Below are 20,152 nucleotides of genomic sequence, written 5' to 3'. Positions count from 1 at the left end.
TACATCCAAACTGGAATATAACATGACAAAACATGCTAAATTCTCTATAAATTTGTATTTTAGTCATTTTAATAAAAATTCAGGTAAATTGGATGCAAGATGCTTTCTGTCTGGTACTAAACAGCAATCGCTAAAATGACTTCTCAAGGCATAATGTAGGAGGAGAAACACATGGATTTGTTCCATCTTAGGAAGAAAAGTGTAGGGGAGAATTTATAATTATCTTCAGCCACCTAACAGCAGGTTATAGTGAAGACAGAGCCACACTTTTCTTGAAAGTGAACAATGAAAGGACAAGAGGTGACTGAAAAAAATGCAAAAAGGGAAATTCTGATTAGATGTTGGCAAAAACTATTTCAATGAGGATGGTCAAGCACAGAAACAAGCTGCCCTATGAGGCTGTGGAATCTCCATCCATGGAAATGATCAAAACTTAACTGACACGATGCTGTACAACCTGCATGAACATCAAAGCTGCCCCTGCTTTGAGCAGAGAGGAGTGGACCAGATACCTCCACAGGTCTCTTCAAACATGAATTATTCTTAGACTCTGAAGCAAGATCATGCTGGAATGCAAAAAATAATGCGAACTAACCTGTCCCCCCGCTATTCCAACACTGAAGTCTCACGGCTGAGGGAAAGAGCAAGGCGGGCTCCGTTTCTGGAGGCCCTATGAGATAACTCATTCTGCAGAGAGAGAGCGAGCAGGAAAAGGAATACCCAACAGCACTGTCACCCCTTAACACGCACCCCCCAGAAGTTCAGCCTGCCTGGTACTTGTCTGGCTGCTTCCTTAAGAACAGTTTCTCTTCTCTCCCTGAAAGTAAGCGGTGAAGGTAATGAAGCAACCCTAGCTATCTTCTGAAGATTGCTTCCTGAACTCAGGTATTAGTTTTCAGGCCACTAAGAGCTATGTGTTACTTCAGTTTTTGACAGAAATTCACTGAATGGGAAAAACATCTTCATTTTTCCACTCGATCGTATTGTGTTTTACGGCAAAAATATTTTTATAAGCATTATAAGAATAATGCTTATAAACATTAGTAGCAAGAAAACTATACAGAAAGTTATTGCAGGCGCAATAATCCACAGTAACTTGGTCATATAATGGAAGTTGCCCTCCACACTTTCTAGGGAAAACTGAGCTCAGAAACTGGAAGAACGGACAAACAACTTCAGTTCATGTGCATGTCATTTGTCAGAGAGATATGTATTTCTTTTCTATGTCAGATGTAAGACTGAAGGCAGAGAACTTCCTAAATGACTAATTGTATCTAAATGCTGAAGTTATAAACAAAGGCCCAGAAACATACCTACTGATGGAGGAAAGTGTAATTTGCCCTCTGCCTCAGACAGGCTTCCTGCAAGGCCATAATGGATTAACCTTCAAGCCTACCAACGTGTGACAAGCAAAGTCATACATGCATGCGAATGCACCTGATGTACTGCATATGCAGTTTGAGGTACACCAGAATACAAGTGAGAGCTGAAGTGGAATTCAATATTAAAATTACATCCATAAAAAACTATCTGTTCTAAAAGAAAAGAGATTAATCAATTCCGTGTACAAGCATAAGGAACCATTTTCTCTCCTGTCTTCTGCTGCTGATACTAAGAGGGTGGTCTTCAGATCCCTGCCACTCTACTTACTGAAATTATAAAGTCTTCCTTTTTCTGGTTCACCTTCTAAAGGCAGAGAGATAGGCACATCTAGTCAGTGTACATGTAACTTTTGTAGAAACAATCCTAACGCCAATATCTATTCCTCATTTTAAAAGGTAAGCTTAGAGCAGCGCTGGTGACAGAAGGTTTGCCACCTCATTTTCCATCTAATCAAAGATTGAAACTTTGTGGAATAGACTGAACTTGAAAAAGTATTCCAGCGAGATACTAGTTCAGCGAGATCCTTGTTCACTGAAGACAGCTCAAGTTTGCCCATCAACATAAAGGTTCCAACATTTCATCCCAGTAATTAGTCTCATCTTCCACTTCAGCAGCTCCAGTCTTGTAAATAATTGCCTTCATGTGACAAATATAAACCGAGTAGTTTCCAAGTAAGAACCCACTGGATTTATGAAAAAGCCATACCAAAGAAAGAGTCCAGCTGAGCTGTAAGAAAATCCAAGGGAATAATAAAAAACCACCTTGACACAACTCCCCAGACACTGTACTTAAAGCTTATTTAATCGTGTGTGACCAAAACAGCTGAGCTATAATTGTCCTCTTCACTGCCTATACGTTTTAGTAATAATTGTTACTAGCTCCAAAAGAAACCCAACAAATTGATACTCCCAACATGTTTGTATTTCAGCTTTAGTTAATTTGGATTCTCTATCAACTTATCAACATTGCTTGTGCCATCTATAACATTTTTTGTCTCTAACTTCTTTTTTTAAACTAATACAGAGTGGCAAGAGGTGGAAATATTGAAATGTTAAACTTTCTTAATTTTACCTTTCTTAGGGTTCAATTTTCAATGGCTTGAAATCCAAATTTTAACCATTATGCCTGAAACTTTTACTGTAGTAATCTATCTGAAATACTTTCCCCTTTAAATTTAAGCCAAAATAATGCATCCATTTCTAAAAAATGAATACTACGGGGGGGGGGGGGGGGGGGGAGAGTTTTTCTTATCCTATAATAAAGAGATATTCTAGAATGCAAAACCTCCAGGGTTTGGGAAAAGGTTTGGCATTTGGCAATGGGGATACTCTGGCAAGAACATACATCTTTTTCTATCCCTGAAAAGTCACCCACAAACTGGGCAAATGTAAAACATCTCTGAAAGTAAACAAAACTCAAAAAGTGTCTGGTGTATAAACTTACCAGCAGGATGTTTAGAAGTTAGCGACAAATCACCTTGAAGGTTCCACTGGGCAAAGTACAGGCCAGTATTAACCTGTGTTTCTCCTCAGTACAAGGAAAAGAAAGCAGGAAGCTATTTTGACTGCAATACAGTCAAAAGATGAAGGGAGCATTTTTGTGCCAGATGATGTTCAATAATGTCTGTCTCCATGAATAGCTATGTAACCTGACCATGGTTAAAATCTGTTGCTTTTCTGCTTTCACACTTCTTTCATACATTTCAATGAAGAATTACATTGTTGCTTAACAGTCCCTACTTTCTCAGTCATTATGCTGGTTAGGACCTGAAATACTCACTCTCTTGCTTTCCAAACCCATTGTTTTTTGACTGGGACACCAGATAAATTTGATAGTGTAGGATAGATCACATAGGAAATATAGATAAAAGGTACAGTGATGGCATACAAGAGTCATCACCTTCGCCATCTTTTTAAAAAACTGTTCAGTTTTCAGCTTCTAAAACTTCAAAACCAATCCCTTTATGTACATGAATCACCTAAAAACTTCATCTTTAAAACTACAAAGGATACGTTAAATCAAAGTACAACAGACTACACCAGATATTGCTTTAGTTTTCACTGTATTATTCTGAAATTAATGGAGCGCTAGAATTTAAACAGAATAAAAAGAATTATCAGAGCAATTCTAGGAAAGAACCTACGACATAAAGTAAGGAGGTTAAATTCTGACCACCAGCATGCTAAAACTAGTAAGTACTGCAATGGCAGAGTCTTGTTTGAAGCCAGACTGCAAGTTTTGCTCAACCTGCTCCACACTTCCAGATGTCTGCTGAATCATTAGGAGAACAACTGCAACAATGGAGCCCAGTTCTCAAGGGAGGGGAGGAAAAAAAAAAAAAAAAGACAGCACACAGTACCTGGCTGATCAGCAAAATGGAGTGAACGCAGTGATTTCTGTTTATCAGACTGCTGGTTTGTTTTCAAAGAAGCATTAAAAAAAAAAAGTTGCAGAGTATCTATTCCTGTAAGTAATTCAGAAAGCCTGGCTTTCAGAGAAATGATTCGACAGAATAAGCTGGCCTGTTTTAGGGTTATTTAATCATAACAATGGGGAAAAAAGTTTAAAGGCACAGTACATTTCTTCAGCATACGAAGAACCTGAACACTTACCCGTCCTCGTTCAGTGAGAGTTGTTAACATGATGATCAGTGACAACTTGTGATCCCAGACTACTTGCCAGAAGTGTGCACATGTGTGTGGAAGAGGCCCCTGAGTAGCAATGTACCTGTTCACAATGCCCACAGAAGGAATTTCCATCTATAAAGAGAAAGAAAAATCCTATGTAAAGTTTGCTGTCACTACTCAAGTACTATTTTTCTTTAGTTCAGCATTTCATTCAAACAGAGTTGAGGGAAGATTAAGGTGGCAAGCTGAGTAATAAGACAACCAAGATCACCACTTGCTATGTGAAAAATCTTTAAATATTTAATTTAAACCAGATGTATACTATAGATACTATAGTCCTCCATGCTGAACTAGGAAGAGATGATTAATAGTGAAAATGTATTTGGAAACTTGAAACTGCAAAGCTTTCAAAATTTTCTTTAATATTTAGTAAGGAATAATGGCAAGGTATACCAAAGGTACACTAGCAAAAGCTGTTTATTGCCTGATACTGGACACAGTAAGTTAATAGTTGATTCTGTGATTTAGGTGTTTAACTTAAGTATCTGACACAAACGTGTGTGTGTGTGTGTATATATATATATATATATTTTCCCCTCTTCTCCCTGTCTCCCAGCCTACAATACCTGATGAGGGCAATCAGGGCTCTGGTTTATCTTCTGGACCCTTCATAGCATAGTTGGTAGGCCGTAAGTGGTTTTAGAGGGGAAAAAGGCTTAGTTTTAAGCTATAGGAGACAACCTCAGCATTTTCAGTATATGGAAAGGTAAAACAATTTTTACTGGTTAAAGACCCTGCACCTATCACAGTGTATACCACATGCTTGTAGCTACTGTGTATCAGGATGGCCACCTGTTTCACAAAAGACACTTAATCTTTTACATTGTGAATCTTTACATCTTTTACATTTACAAATCCCCAAAATATAAAATGCAAAACCCTTAAAAAGGCAAAATTTAGTTTGTTGTTGTAATATAGAAAGTGGGCAAATGCAGGTCTCTATGACTTACGTTCACGTAATTTGCATTAATGTAATCCTCATCTCCTTGCAATATTATCCTTGTGGCATCATCTGCACACAAAAAAATAATAGAGGGAATCAAATTAGCAATGAAAGGGCATGCTTCCCTTCTATTAAGTCAAAAAACTGAGGAACTGCAGACACACAAACAGCAGAATACAAACCAAAATAGATAACCTTTTAGAAAATAAAATGAACAATTATACGACTTTGATTATATAATGAAATCTTCAATCAAGAAGTTCAATACAACAGTTTTATAAGCTATCATTTAGAGGATAAATCAAAATAGGCAGAAAGTCCGCACTTAATACTCACAAGGTAGAACGTCTTTGTATCTATTCTTGTCCATATTCTGAGGTACCTTTGCACATGTAACAGCCAATCCTGGTTTCTTTCTATAAAGTTGCTGCAAGACAGAAGAAAAATGGTAGGATTTTGAGGGACGTGACTATGCTATACACACACTAAATACATTCACATGAAAATACATAGACAAAAAAAAAAAAAAAAAATTTCGAGTTATTTTCTTTAATCTTTTTCCTAACCATCTGCAAAATTCACCTGAGAGATTTTTTGTATTTTTTTAACATGACAAGAATTTCTGGTTTTGCTAGCCCATCATCATATCTAGAAGAATTTCGGGGGGGGGGGGGGGGGGGGGGGGGGGAAGAGGATGTGTAAGAGTCATTGATATAAACTGTTCCCTGCAAGGTTGCCTTTTTCTTATAAAACTGTGTGCCAGAAGGAAAACAGAGGTTGGTGGTGGAAGAAATGAGCAATAAAAGACATCAGAAGAAAAAATAGCTGCAGACCGATATTTTCTGGAATCAACTGTAATCCAAAAAATTCAAACAAACTTCTATTCTCTGGACTAAAACCATCACATACAATCCTGCAAGTACCTGAAAAAACAAAGCTTCAATGTATCACAATCTCTTAACATGTGACTCCCCTTCTTTTGGGCCACCCCCTGTCTTGCAAGCTTTATCTGGAGTAAATGTAGGCATACAAGCGTATAACGAAAATAATTTTTAAGGTCAAAATGCCTTAAGCACATCGTACAAGACAACAAAAGATACAGAGGGGGAAAACCAACAACAACAATGAAGAAATGCAATTATACAACTACAGTTTTTCTGTATTAAATACACATGAAAGCAACTTACAACTGAGTTATTAACCTGGCTGTGCCAGAGTTTTATATACTTAATTGAACACTTACCAAAGAGCTCATTATATCTTACATGTTTAATGAAGATTTAGAATATGGTTCCATACATAAAATGGAATGAAACAAATAGGAGGCTAAAATCCCGTACTTCGGTTGAGAGAAAAGGAACAACACACAAAGTTTATTTTACTGTGAGATTTACTGAATCCTAAGACTCAGTATCACAGCTCACCACGTTTTTCAACTTGAACAGCATAAACAAGCCATGTGAGAAGAGAACTTGATGATATATGTAACCGAACAGCTTCTATCAGTTATAACTCAAGTTCCGTTTTACTAGAGCCAAGTTGCGATTTCTGCTTTTTTGGGAGACAAGGAAGAATAACTTAACATTAAGTAACAATTCTGAAGCTTCATTATTGTTGCCTGGCAAAAAGTCATTTGCCATTGACAGACTTCTTAAATTCTGCTTAAGTGGAGGAAGATATTCTGGAAAGACTTGATTATTCATAGTCTAGTGGCTAATTATTTACTGTTTTACTAATGTGAATGGAGAGTTTGAGAGCCACCAAAGCTGATGAGGTGATGCTGCAATTGTCTCTGCTTCTGAAGATCACTAAACAATGAACTCAAAGAAAGAAGGCCACTAAGCTGTCCCCTAGTTTATTAGATTTCAAAAAAGTTTTGCACTTTTTTTTGTAACATCAGTAATACCCTTTTATAAATGCTGTCAGGAAAAAAGTCATAGAGGATCAAATATCCTATGAAGATTATTACAGGAACTTTGTGCACAAATTTAGTCAACAACTTTGACAATTAACAAAGCATTGAAAGGCTAGTTCATATCTTTTGAGTTACTGTTTCAATAGCCAACAGACTCATTGCTATTGCTGCCTTGCAACTAGTGCTGTGGATTTTGTGAAGCAGCTATGAACCATATAGTCTACAATTCCTTAAAAAAAGGGGTAACTCTCAGAAATCTTGGAAACAAAGCAAACCTCAAAAAGAGTGGTTATGCATTAAGCAATACCGCACCTCTTCAGCCACCACCATTAAATCTTACAGCATTTGAAAAAACAGTGAAGGAAAAATATCAACATGGGGAAAAATTGTACGGCTGTTCTAGAAGTTTTCAGCATCAGAAAGGGTTACTCCAGAACTCAACAATATGAAATTTATAAATCATAACAACCAGGGTTTCTCCAAAGTTACTATAAATGTTTGGATCCACAACAGCAAGACAAGCACAAACATACATACGCTGTCCTCCCTTGCCATTAGAGAAGCAGCTAAATTATCTTTTGGAATTTCTTACGCTAACACTGAAGGAAGTAATTTAATAAACTATAAAAACATTTTATTAGTCAGTTTTCTATGACATTCCTTGCTAGCACATCGGAGAACGTGACAAACATTAATTCATTAATCTATACAGCAGTTCTTCCAAGTCTCATGCTATACGCAGGGGAATCTCACCTATGAAGTAATCTGCCCAAGAAGTAACCATCAGTGTTTTAGATCGTCAGGGAGAAATGCCACAGAACTGGACATTACAAATGTTCTGCAAACAGAAATTAACATTCCAACACTTTCATATCAACCTCTAAGAGAAGATGATGAGGAATGGTCAACTTGATCCTGTTATTCCATGAAAGAAGGCAACACATGAGAACTTGAAACCCTAACTTAAGGTATAATAGATGTTTTAGAAATGTCACTGAGGAGTATGGAAAAGGAAACAAAGTACAAGACTGACCTCTGTCAAAACCCCACTATTCTACTCAATAAAATAATTAAGAAAAAAAAAATTTAGCGAGCTTTGGGTACTTGAGCTAGAAACATGTTAATTAAAACACATTTTTCTCAGCAGATGATGTTTTATGTAAGACTGATAACTCATTCTTCCCTATCCTAAGTAGTGAAGGGTGAAACTGGTGGGCAAGTCACATTCTTGCTCTCTTGAGATAAGACTGAACAGGAGCAATGAGATTTCCAATTAATCAAGCCCTTACATTACTTGCTGGTCACAACTATTGGTCTATATTAATGGCATTTGAGTCTATATTAATGGCATTTGAGAGTTGAGTATTACCTACCTCAAACTGAATAAGAACAGTCCCACTTTCCAGCCCTTTCCTTAGCTGCTCCATAGACTCCTCCAGTGTATCACCACCATATTCAGAACAGATAGGAAGACGAGATTCTGGGAGGTTGTGGGAATCAGCTTCATCTTCTGATTTAGGCTCCACAAACTGCTGAACTACTGAAAGATGTATTGAAAATTAAAATCCGTTACATACAGCATTAATGTCTTTAAAACACATACTAAAATTTACCAGCTTGCAAGAACAACAAAGTTTGCAAAGACAAGGCCACAGGAAAGCAAATAGCAACGCATTTAACTGCATTTCTTTATGTACTGTATTACTGTATTACTGCAGAAACTACTGAAAGTAAAGTGTCCTTATGACCTTTCAGAAAATGCAGGTGCATATCTATGAAGGCAAGGAAGTTGACTTCCAAGCACAAAGAGTTTTTTGCTGCAACCTTGTCTTACAGAATGAACTGCTGAATAGGCTAATGAATCACAACATCCATCATGGTAAAAAGCAAATGAGTTTTGCCTAAAAAAGTTTAGAGCATAATTAATGGAATATCTCTATAAGAAGCTTATACAAGTTTGGACCCCCAACAGCAAAATGAACACATACTTACATTGTACTCCCTTGCCATTAGAGAAGCAACTGAATTATCTTCTGCAATTTCTTATGCTAACATTGAAGGAACTAACTTAATAAACTACAGAAAAATTTATTAGCCAGTTTTCTATGACATTCCTTGCTAACATGTTCAAGAACATGACAAAACATTAATGAATTAATCTACCCAGCAGTTCTGTCTCTATGAAAGCTATTGTATCACCAAACGTGTCCAGCTGTGGTTATTCTCTGCAATGATCAGAATGGCTCATACCTGCCAAACTTCAGAAAATGGGGAGCCGTTTGTACTCATGCCTATACAAACGACTGGCATGGGGCCACAGGTTATCTTTAGCTAAGAGCAGACTTCTCTTATCTGCAAGTAGGAAGGGGACTAGAAAAGTTAAGGGAAGACTAAATACTGCATAGAGCCAGTGGAAACGCCTACAATAATAGGAGCAGGACTGTTCAGGGAAAACAAGACCAAGAGCCCATCTGTCTTCCTAGAAACACAAGAAGTTTTAAATAAAGTAAATGCTACAGAAGCACATCTCATTTAGGCAGTTTTATTCCCTCCTGTTTCCCACTGATGCATAATCCCTTCAGATTTTTAACTCTGTGCAAAGCCCTTCCATAATCGTGTGTGTTAAGGTCTTACCATAGCTCTTAAGGAAAGTAAATAATAAACTAGAAGTTTCACACCATCTGAAAGGTCTTGGGATCTGCATGTGTTTAAATATGGACCAAGCAAAACCAGGCTGGATGGGTTCCCCATATTTTAAATATACAGGCTTAAGACCCTGCATGTTTCAGAGATTGTCTCCTGTTTGCTGGCAGCAGTTTAGCAAGCAGCTAGCACAGGTCAAGCTCAGTATTGTCAGAAAATGTCTGTTGTAAGAATGGAAAGAAAGAAAAGGAGGGGGGGAAGCAGCTTATTTGACTTGTTTCATTGTATAATTGTGTAATTGTGCTGGGGAACAGCCAATGGGTATTTGCAAACCCACAATTGGGGATTTGCGAAATTATGCTATATTTACAAAAAAACCCACCCAAACTTTTGCAAGGGACTATTTGTTCTCATAGATTTTTAGACTTAAAAAATAAGAAGAAATTCTATCTTGATAGATTCTTTGTTGCATTGGTAAGAACCTACAGAGTTAAAACTATTTGCACTACTAATTCAAATGCAGGAAGATCTACTTTTTAGCACAGATCTATTCCCAGTGCACTGAGAACACATCTATGTAAACAGAAGAGGGTGTAGCACCAACCATAAGAGCAACAGTCTCAAAAACATTAAAAGTGAATAAAATTAGCCCAGTTACCTTTCCGCCTGACCAAAAGTGCAAGCTCTCTCGTGTGAGATTCTCTGCTGGCTTTTATGAACATGACCACCTGGTCATGCGTGTGCTCTGAGATATCTCGGCCATTAATTAATAGTATCTGATCACCTTCATTCAGTTTTGGAATGCATTTATCAGCCTGTTTCAGGACCAAAGAAACACATTAATGTCATTGCATCCAGTCACGTAAGCAGGAACACATCAGGATATTAAGTTCATCATGTAAACAAAGTCTTCAGAGTTCCCCTGAAAAGGTTTCATCTTCTGTATCAGAAGTTCTGTCAAAGGATTCAGATCTAAAGCTGTCTGTCTTGCTTCAAAGCCTCTCAATGAAGATGAGAAAGAGTTCAAACAGCACATTGATAGCTATAAAAAGAATTCGTATTTATCAAACAGCCATCATCAGATTGCTCTTAAAGATCTAAATTTCAGACTCCAAGCCTCAACAACCACTGGTTATAGCCGTTTGAAAATGAATTTCTGGAAAAAGCGTTTTGGGCACATAAGATAACATGCTTCAGTTTTTATGCAGTGAATACTGAGAAGTCCAAACATGACTTTGATGAACACAGTTTAAGTAACATGACATTCCCCAGGCATGCATTTTTTAACATTTAAAGAAATCCATACACATTTCATATTTTTGTTATTTATCAGATTCTTGTTTGGTGGACATCAAATGATACCTACAAATAGAGAACGTTCTTCCTCACTTCATTCACTGAAAGCTTTAACAAGAAGATGCAGGTAAGTACTCAACCTATGATACTCAAGTACCGTGGCATTTGTGACATCCTTTTGCTACCTATGCTGCAGAGAACACTAAAACAAAGTTTTCCCCATCTCAAATGAAAACTTATATTATGTCTTGTCTTGGATACAGCAATTTAGATTAACTGCTGAACTCTAGGGTTTGTTTGGCTTTTTTCTGCCACACTTAGTATGCTTAGCTCTAAGTCCAGTGCAAAGCAATTCAACCTATGGCCAGAATATGATGATGATGCTATGAAGATGATTAAGGGACTAGAGCATCTCTTGTATGAGGAAAGGCTAAGAGAGCTAGGCTAGAGAAGAGAAGGCTCAGGGGGGATCTTGTCAATATATATAAATACTTGAAGGGAAGGTGCAGAGAAGATGGAGCCAGGCTCTCTTCAGTGGTGCCCAGTGACAGGACCAGAGGCAATGGGCACAAACTGAAACACAGGAGGCTCCATCTGAACATCAGGAAACACTTTTTTTACTGTGAGGGAGACATTGTGGAGTCTCCCACCTTGGAGTATTCAAAAGCCACCTGAACATGGTTGTGGGCAACTGGCTCTTGAGCAGGGAGGGTTGGACAAGATGACCTCCAGGTCCCTTTCAACCTTCTGTGATTCTGTGATATGAATGTGCAGGATTCTACAACCTTTGAGTGTCAAGTAGCGTAACAATTTTATTGATATCCTAATTTTTATTTTGTCTAGGAAGTACCCAGCTACACAAGAGTGATATACTTACATATACACTCCATTTCATTTGTTACATGAATGAGACATAGACCTTTACTGTTATTCTCTATTCATAGTTGTTCCCTGTATTTCCTTAATGCCAGCACGGGTTCCCTGAACTTTATTCATCCAATGTTATTAGCACTATCAAAAAAACATCACCAACCCCCCAAATGTGAACAAGATGTTCTAATTAGCCCCGGTCCTGGTTATGCCTTACACTGATGGCTCCTAAAGTAAGTTTATCAGTGATGTACTACATTACCAAGTAAAAAATAGGAAGAGATGGAAAGGAGAAGTGATAGTGATAGAACCAACAAGAAGAAAAATGCAGAATAAAAAAAAAAAAGGCAAGAATATGAAGACGACAATAAACTGGGAGCCACTTGTGTCAGAGAATAAAGTAAAAGGACAGAAAACTTAAAGACATGTATGAATGCCACAAAACAGATAAAGGAGAAGAGAAAGAAGAGAGAGAAAAGAAAGATGTATGCAAGAGGAAAAAATCCCAATCAGAAAAGCTGCTTAAAAATTAAAAAAAGGAATAGTTTCCCCCAACTTTTTCCAAAGAAATAAGGAAAGAAAATGATGAAGGATATAGGGAAGACTGACTATGATTAACAAAAAAGATAAACGTAAACAGAAGAAGAATGGGAATTAGGAACAGCCATGGTGTTCAACACTGATTTAACTAGGTATTCACATGGCCTGGTTTCGGCAGGGATAGAGTTAATTTCCTTCCTAGTAGCTGGTACAGTGCTGTGGTTTGGATTTAGGAGGAGAACAATGGGGGTAATACACAGATGTTTTAGTTGTTGCTAGGTAATGCTTACACTAGTCAAGGACTTCTCAGCTCCCCATGCTCTACCGACTGAGAAGGCTGGAGGTGCATGAGAAGCTGGGAGGGGCACAGCCAGGACAGCTGACCCAAACTGGCCCAAGGGACATTCCATACCATGTGACGTCATGCTCAGTACATAAACTGGGGAAAGCTGGCCGGGGGGGCCGCTGCTCGGGGACTGGCTGGGCATCGGTCGGCGGGTGGTGAGCAATTGCATTGTGCATCACTTGCTTTGTGTATTATTATTATTACTACTACATTATTATTATTATTATTATTTTATTTCAATTATTAAACTGTTTTTATCTCAACCCACGAGTTTTTCTCACTTTTACTGTTCCGATTCTCTCCCCCATCCCACGGGGGTGGGGGGGAGTGAGCGAGCGGCTGTGTGGTGCTCAGTTGCTGACTGAGGTTAAACCACAACATCACAGCTCCCCAAAAGCTCCCTTGCCATATTTTGCACAATTTACAAAAGCAAGACTGAAGAATGCAACTATGAATGATCGATTGATTTAATCACTCTGAAATATTATTGTTTGAGATATAAATTAGTCTCTAGTGATACAAAGACCATATCAGGTCAGTCTAGGAGAGTTAAGAAGTCAACAAGAACATGGACTGAATGGTTTCAGATCTCCTGTATTTGCCTATAATTTAGATTTCTTGGCTGGTTGCTGGCTATTACTCTTTATTACAGATGGAGATTAATATCTTTGCTCAAATAAACTTTGTTAATCATGTGACATGTTAATGCCTCAGCTCTCTTACTTGAATCATCTGACTATATAAAATGTATCTTGAATGAGAATTAATTCCTTCCATGTAAGCATAATTTGTAGATTTTTTCAGATACTGAGCTCTTCCAGACAATTAATTATGTCAAAGGCTTCCTGTCCTATTGACACACCCAATGTTTCATTTTATGCTAATCACCTTGTTATTGCTCCAAGAAGCATGCATACTATTTTTCAATTAGAAGCTCTATTAAATAAAACCATAATGACTTCTTTAGCACCTTAGGACATTAATACTGTTTGTGGGGAAAAAAAAAAAATCAGTATAGGACTTTAGTTAAAAAAAAGTACCAGATTCAATAAATGGTTGTCCAGATTCAATAAATGGTTAGATTTCATGCTCTCCCACAACAATTTTGGCTACTCCATTCCACAATCCTCCCAGCATACTAGATTGCTGGTATATTAGAGGGGGATTTTTAAAAGAACTTTAGGACATGAAAGGGAAAATAGTGCCGTATTTTGTTGAGTAGATTTGCTTCCTCTCCTCCACAAATAATACAGATCTTTTTGTAGCAAAGTGGGAAAAAGTGACCTACAAAATTCAGAAACAATCTTAGCAAATAATATTACCAAACAGCATCCCTGAGGACACTTTACAGGGTAATGAGTGAATCGAGAGCAAGTTAAAATAGCAAATACAATGAAGGAAAGGCATCATTGAGCTAAAATAACGTAAAAATGCATTCCACAGACTGCTTTAACTTGAACTTTCAAATACCAGCTACATTTCATTAAACAGTCAGGAACAGGTAAAATTTAGTTTATGGAAAACAATATGTTTTAATACTGCTGTGCTCTAAAAATAAGTATAATTTTTTCCTCTTGCTGTAACATGGTGTGATTTCTATAACACTACTGTTGAGTATATTGTATTGGATGACTGTTTCCAATTTATTCCCTGACCCTTGATAACTTGCTTGCTTGGTGGCTTACTAGGCTGGAGAGCTAATTGGGAACTTGCGTCTATGTCTATGCCACTCACTGGAGACACTAAAATGAAGTCTGTAAGTTAGAAGTCCAGTCCTTTTCCAATCCAAGAGAAAAAGACAGATCAATACTCCCCAGAAGACAATCTGAATCTGCCAAAGGAAATCGCTGCCTCTGGAGAAGTATCTTTCATTCTCCGATTGTGGAATGAGTCTGCCCTACGTTAACTTCAGTATCTCAAACCACCCTTAAGAAGCTTGCTAGGTTTACTGTGAATCATTTTAAGGACTGTTTTATTTTTGCTTCATGGACTTAAGTTATAATGATAATTTCGTACTACTCTTATTCAGAAGATTCTTGTAGTTCATAAAAGAGTGCTATGCACTGCGTAAGTCAAGCCACAAATCATAAATGTGACAAAAAACTTCTCAAACAATCTGTTTTAGCTTGATTTACATCATGACATGTAGATATCAGTCCTGTGACTGATTATCAAACTTCAGAAGTCTACAAGATACAGAGTACATAGGATTTTTAGGATTAAGCCAGCAATATTTCCTATCGAGTTTGCACTAAAATTATTTTGAGTTGGAAAATACACTTTGGAAGAAGGTGAATGAAAAAATTTTGAGATAAGATAGCATATGTCCTCTCAAATTTATGTACTAATTATTTAGAAAAAAATTACCAAGATGTTATATTACTATTATTATTTGACAATTCAACAGAAGAATGTAACGGCTGTACTGATTCTATTGAGTGTTCCAACTAGTCCATAAATATTTCCAAAAGCAAAAACCTATGGCAAAATAAGAACAGAGCAAACATATTCTGCACCCCCTCTCCCCTGCCAAGGACTCTCCTATCCTATAAATATTTTTAGCCCTAAGGATTTCCTCAGCCTATTGTGGTTTGTCTATTCAGTAACTGCTAGCAGGTTTTTCTCCCAACTATTTGTCCTCTCCTGACCACCCACAAAATTATTTTAACCACAGCAGCTTCTGACAAGGAGTTTCACAGGTCTACTATCTCATGCATGAAGAACTACTTCACTAAGCATGAAGAACCTGACTTTCACTAACTTAATTTGGTAGCCTGTAGTTGTTCTACTGGAATCTCCTGCTCACAGTGCTCCTAATCTTGCAGATCTCTACTACATCTCCCTTAAACTAGTTCTTTTTTCTGCAGGGGGCCAGACTACTCACTTCTTTAATGAACACTGTTCCGTATCTTCAGTCATTGCTCTCGCCCCTCATCAAGCATTTTCCAGTTCAAGATGCACTTTTTGAGATGACGGGGGAAACAAACATGCTTTCTACTGGTGTCTTGTTTGGCTAACGCTTCCAGATCTTTTCATCTGTGGTTTAAGAAACCACTGGTCAAATCAATTTCTAAAGAGAACAGCTCAGCTGCCATCTCATACTGGTTATGGGTTTCCAAATTCCTACGTGTACGGACCTGAGAGTGGTGGAGGGACTAAGAAAGGGAGAGATTAAAAGTCTGAAGAATTTACTTACAGGTGATCCTGGAGTTATTCTTGATACCACTAATGGCATTTTTTGATCTACACCACCCTAGAGGAATGTCAAGTAAACAACAACCATAAATATATCATTATAATAAGCATAAGCAGCATTTAAAACAAGTAATCACTTATTTTTGTTTTTATATAAGCTTTATGCTCTGTCATTATAGGCAGGGTTAGTAAGACTGAATTTCCATCAGTAAATGGGGGGGGAGGGTGTGGTGTCTTTAAATCTACCAATTTCCAGTAAACTAGAACCAGTGCCTTTGCTTGGCCATATATTTTAATAGGCAATAAACAGATCAAATGCAGCATTTATTCTAACCCTACCCTTTCAAGCAAGTCTAATTCAACACTTGAACTTGCAAGGTGGACAGTGTTCTTAGATGTTGTGAGGAACCTGCAAGGGACCAGGTAGGATCAAAGTTCTGGACACCTGTACTCTCTTATTCTCTTTACATGACGTTCTATCACTGCCCCACCAATAAATGCCCAAGGTGAAAAGATCAAACTCTGCCCCGATTTTGATAATATGGCTCCTTTACACTATCTGCTTAAATGGAATTTCAGTGAAGGAATGTCAAAAATTTACAATAGTCAATTATCAATTGCCATTTTCTTCATAAATTAATTTTCACCTTTCCAATATGATTTTTAATGGATATATTCAATTGGATAGCACAAAATATTTAACTTGTTTTATAATACAGAGGTCCAATTTTCCAGGAGTTGATGCCTAAAATTAGGCTTCCAAGTTAATATTTAAGCAGACAAATAGGCAATCTGCTTTGGAAGCGTGCCATGCCCATAATATATGCAACTAAAAACCACAGAACTATTAGAGGCTTATTTCTGTAAATGCTGCTTTAGCATTTAAGGATTAGGCTGCCACTTCTAAAATCTCTCGGTCCGTAAGAAATTCCTGTAGAATATACTGCTTTCTCCAAAGCACTGCATTAAAAATGAAAAATAATCATAAAGTCAAAGCATAGTATCTCTATAAAGCATTTAAAAATAACTAAAAGATTGCTGTTTTACCTTTAGATTAAATCCAAACTTCCCGTCTTCGTCTGGTATGATACGCACCAAAAGTAAATCTCCCTCAATTAGATCATTCTGCAATACATAGAAAAAACAGACCAAAACTTTTCTGATTTTTAAAAGAAAATACCAGGAAATTAGAAAATAGTGCATCCAAATTTAGATGTGCTGAACAAGTATACTCTACGTAAATCCACATTTAAAATAGGAAGAAGCTGTTACAGAATACACTCATGATTGTAACCTTTTAAATTGTAAAAATAGCAACATACGTAGCAGCAAGTTCTCTGCTTGCTCTGTCCTAACACTGTTACTCTCATCTCAGCTTTCTCGATTGATAGCTCCTATTAAAATTTTCAATGTGTTGTCTTTACTGAAGGTGACTTAAGAGGAAAAAAAATGTTAGGTGCAACACATTTGAATCAATTCTGCTCTGAGGACTATGAAGTGACTACTTTTTTCCCAATTTTTTTCCTGTAAATGGGTGCACTGGTCTCTTCTGCAAGTGATCCACAAGCCAGAAGGATTAAAAGTTGGCAAGCAGCTACTGGACAGGCAGGCTAGGAAGCTGTCCAGCACCACTCTGGAAAAGGCTGGAGAAAGGGGAGGAATGATCCACTACTGTAACGCTAGCAGGGAGCAGCTGCTCTCTAGCCAGCGCAGAATTCAAAGGATGATGTTTAGCAACCCTAAAGAGGAGATGCCTGGGATAAAGCAGAGTTGTGTCTGCTATCAAGACATACAGCAGCTTGAGTTATCTCATCTTTCCTTAGAGGAATAAGATTTAATCACGTAAGTATTCCCATTCCACTAGGAACCTCCCCTGGAGATGCTTCTGGAAACCTGGACACTATGGAAATCAGTGTAGTTGGCAGGCTTGCCTATCATACTGTGTACACAATCCTGGATAAATTTGAGTAGTAGAGACAAGATTTATTCTTATTACTGCATAAAATGTGCTCATCCTGGAGTATAACCATGCTTTTTGTGGGTTCTTAATCTACAGTTCAAAGCTACATTTAGTACTAGTTTTGACTTTAAAAGAAGGCAATTGAGCATACCTTGTCGCAGTAGTACTGACTGGAATCTTCTGTAGAGCTACTTTTTGTAACATTGTCATACGTTTCTAAGAACTGTTTATCGACCCCTTCCAATGGGTAAGAGCCAGAAATGTTACCAACTCCATTTGGAGACTGAGCCAAGGCTTTAGGTGAGGCACGGGTCAGAGAACTCCGCGTTGGACTGTTTCCCAATACATTCCTTTATTAAAAAAGGATAAATAAATATTACAAAGGTATCGTTATCCAGATTTTTAAATTAAATAGTAAAACATACAAATGCACTGCCCAGTTAAAAGAGCAAGCCAACTTCGTACTTTAGATTTAACTCCACTTCTTGAGGTGCAGGGTAACAGGATTGGAGTATGATCTATGCCTATCATTTGACCATTGGACATCCAGAAGAACGGACAAAACAAAACTAGACTAGCAAAAACATTTTTAGCAAAATATTTGGATGTCAGCACTGAAAGGCACTGTTGCAGTGGTACAGGAAATCACAGTAACACGAAGAGAGCTGAACCCCAGGGAAAAGGCACTTCAGTTGCCAGTCCTACCCATGAAAACCTTTTGCCGTGATTCCATTCTCATTCTTGCAAAGCACTTGTTTTTCATTCCTCCCTCTTATGAGTGCCATCTCAACCTTATCCCTCTGGGAGAAGGTGCTTTGCAGACAAGCCATGGTAAATTGTCAGAGAAACAGGAAATGAAGTGACAATGAAAGGTTTAATGGCAGTTAATATATTCTGTCGTTGAGGTAGCTATAACCATGAAGAAGATCCAGAATTAAATGGGGGTGCAGACCTGGCCTAGTGAGTCAAGACCCTTAAAATTCAAGGATAACAAAAACGGGTAAGTAAATGAACACCTCAAATCTTAGAATTGGCCAAATTGCCTGGTCATGCTCTAGGACCATTCAAACATTAATTCAGCTACATGCCCTCTTCTGAAGAGGACATGGAAATGCAGACCTCTGTCTAATACAACTAAACCCCTTCTTTAATTGGATCAAACTCACAGATACCATACCTACGAACTGCTCTGTCTTTATAAATACTACATAGTACTTTGTCTATGTACTGTCTGGGGGACATAAACTTCTGTCCTGGGAAAAGCTCGGGAATAGCTCAGACACTGTTTCACATCACTATCACACAGCGCTGCGTATGGCAAAAACTGAGTCCTAGCTACTTGTATTACCCCACTGCAGACAGACCTTTCACTTACAGGACAGGTCATCACGCTCAGTGGCAGTACAACTTGCAGGAATACTCTGCACTGCTACTGACAACCCAGCACTGCAATGAAGCATATTTGTTCCTTGGAAGTACACGGGCTGTTAGTTGTTAATTGCAGTTTATCCCTAAAAAGCAACATCAAATTCTCACAGGGTTAAAGTAGCAGAAGTATATGCAAGTAAACCCTGGCACTGAAATCTGTAAATTCAAACATTCATCTCTGCTCTGGTACTAGTCTAACTACATATGTGAGCTTTTCTGAACCATTTCCAGCAGCCACTGCTAGCTGTCAATGAAGAAGTAATACTACGCTACAGACAAATGTAGCCTAGGCTTTTAACATACAGGACTCGCACTGCAGCAAAATTTAATAATGTGAACACTTATTTCTCAGCTTGTGGAAATCTGACTGCAACAAACGTAAACATTCTGAAAGGTGCCATCAAGCAAACTTGTTCTTGCCATAATATTGCTGATGTTCAATTATATTATGTGTACTTGGCAATGGGAACGAAGTGTTTTGTGCAACATTTGCAGAATTTTCAGTTATTACAGGAAAGATTCTTTTCAGTGTTCGGGAGATTTTATTCACTTGGCGCTCTCAGTAATTTGAAAACACTTTGAAGTAGTGAACTATAATGTCACTTAAAGGAATTATACTGTCAAAAATCTTGTTTTTATCTGATAGCTTCCAGGACTCTTCACGATTCCTGTGAGGTCAATGGTAAGCAAGTAGGAACATTGTATATGTAAATACATCCCAATAAGTTTTTCAGAACATAGTAACTTAAAAAAAAAAAAACAAAACACAAAACAAACAAACCCCAAAACATTTCACTTACAAGTTGATATTACAGATCATAATGATTTTTCAGTGTAGAAAAAAAATTAACAATACCAGAAAAATATGACAAATTATTTCAGTTAATGCCTTCTGGCACTACATAAAGTGTTACCAGATTAAATTACCAGTGGATTTTTGCATCAT

The 20,152-nt window shown here is 37.6% G+C and overlaps 1 protein-coding gene across 5 annotated transcripts in view; it reads right to left on the bottom strand.

Annotated features, from left to right (window-relative positions):
• The window catches only part of PTPN3 (protein tyrosine phosphatase non-receptor type 3), a 182,103-nt gene that overhangs the window by 17,208 nt on the left and 144,743 nt on the right, over positions 1 to 20,152 (bottom strand). For all 5 annotated transcript variants that reach the window (XM_076330221.1, XM_076330222.1, XM_076330224.1 and 2 more), the window contains 8 exons: positions 17,930 to 18,128; positions 16,866 to 16,943; positions 15,820 to 15,876; positions 10,230 to 10,386; positions 8,302 to 8,468; positions 5,350 to 5,440; positions 5,021 to 5,082; positions 3,996 to 4,142 (listed from right to left, as the gene is read on the bottom strand). In XM_076330221.1, the coding sequence (XP_076186336.1) occupies positions 3,996 to 4,142; positions 5,021 to 5,082; positions 5,350 to 5,440; positions 8,302 to 8,468; positions 10,230 to 10,386; positions 15,820 to 15,876; positions 16,866 to 16,943; positions 17,930 to 18,128 (958 nt within the window). The remainder of the gene's footprint in view (positions 1 to 3,995; positions 4,143 to 5,020; positions 5,083 to 5,349; positions 5,441 to 8,301; positions 8,469 to 10,229; positions 10,387 to 15,819; positions 15,877 to 16,865; positions 16,944 to 17,929; positions 18,129 to 20,152) is intronic.

This window comes from Aptenodytes patagonicus, chromosome 2, assembly GCF_965638725.1.
Source record: "Aptenodytes patagonicus chromosome 2, bAptPat1.pri.cur, whole genome shotgun sequence".
In the NCBI taxonomy this organism is placed as follows: Eukaryota; Metazoa; Chordata; class Aves; order Sphenisciformes; family Spheniscidae; genus Aptenodytes; species Aptenodytes patagonicus.
This window is presented reverse-complemented; position numbering and strand designations above follow the sequence as displayed.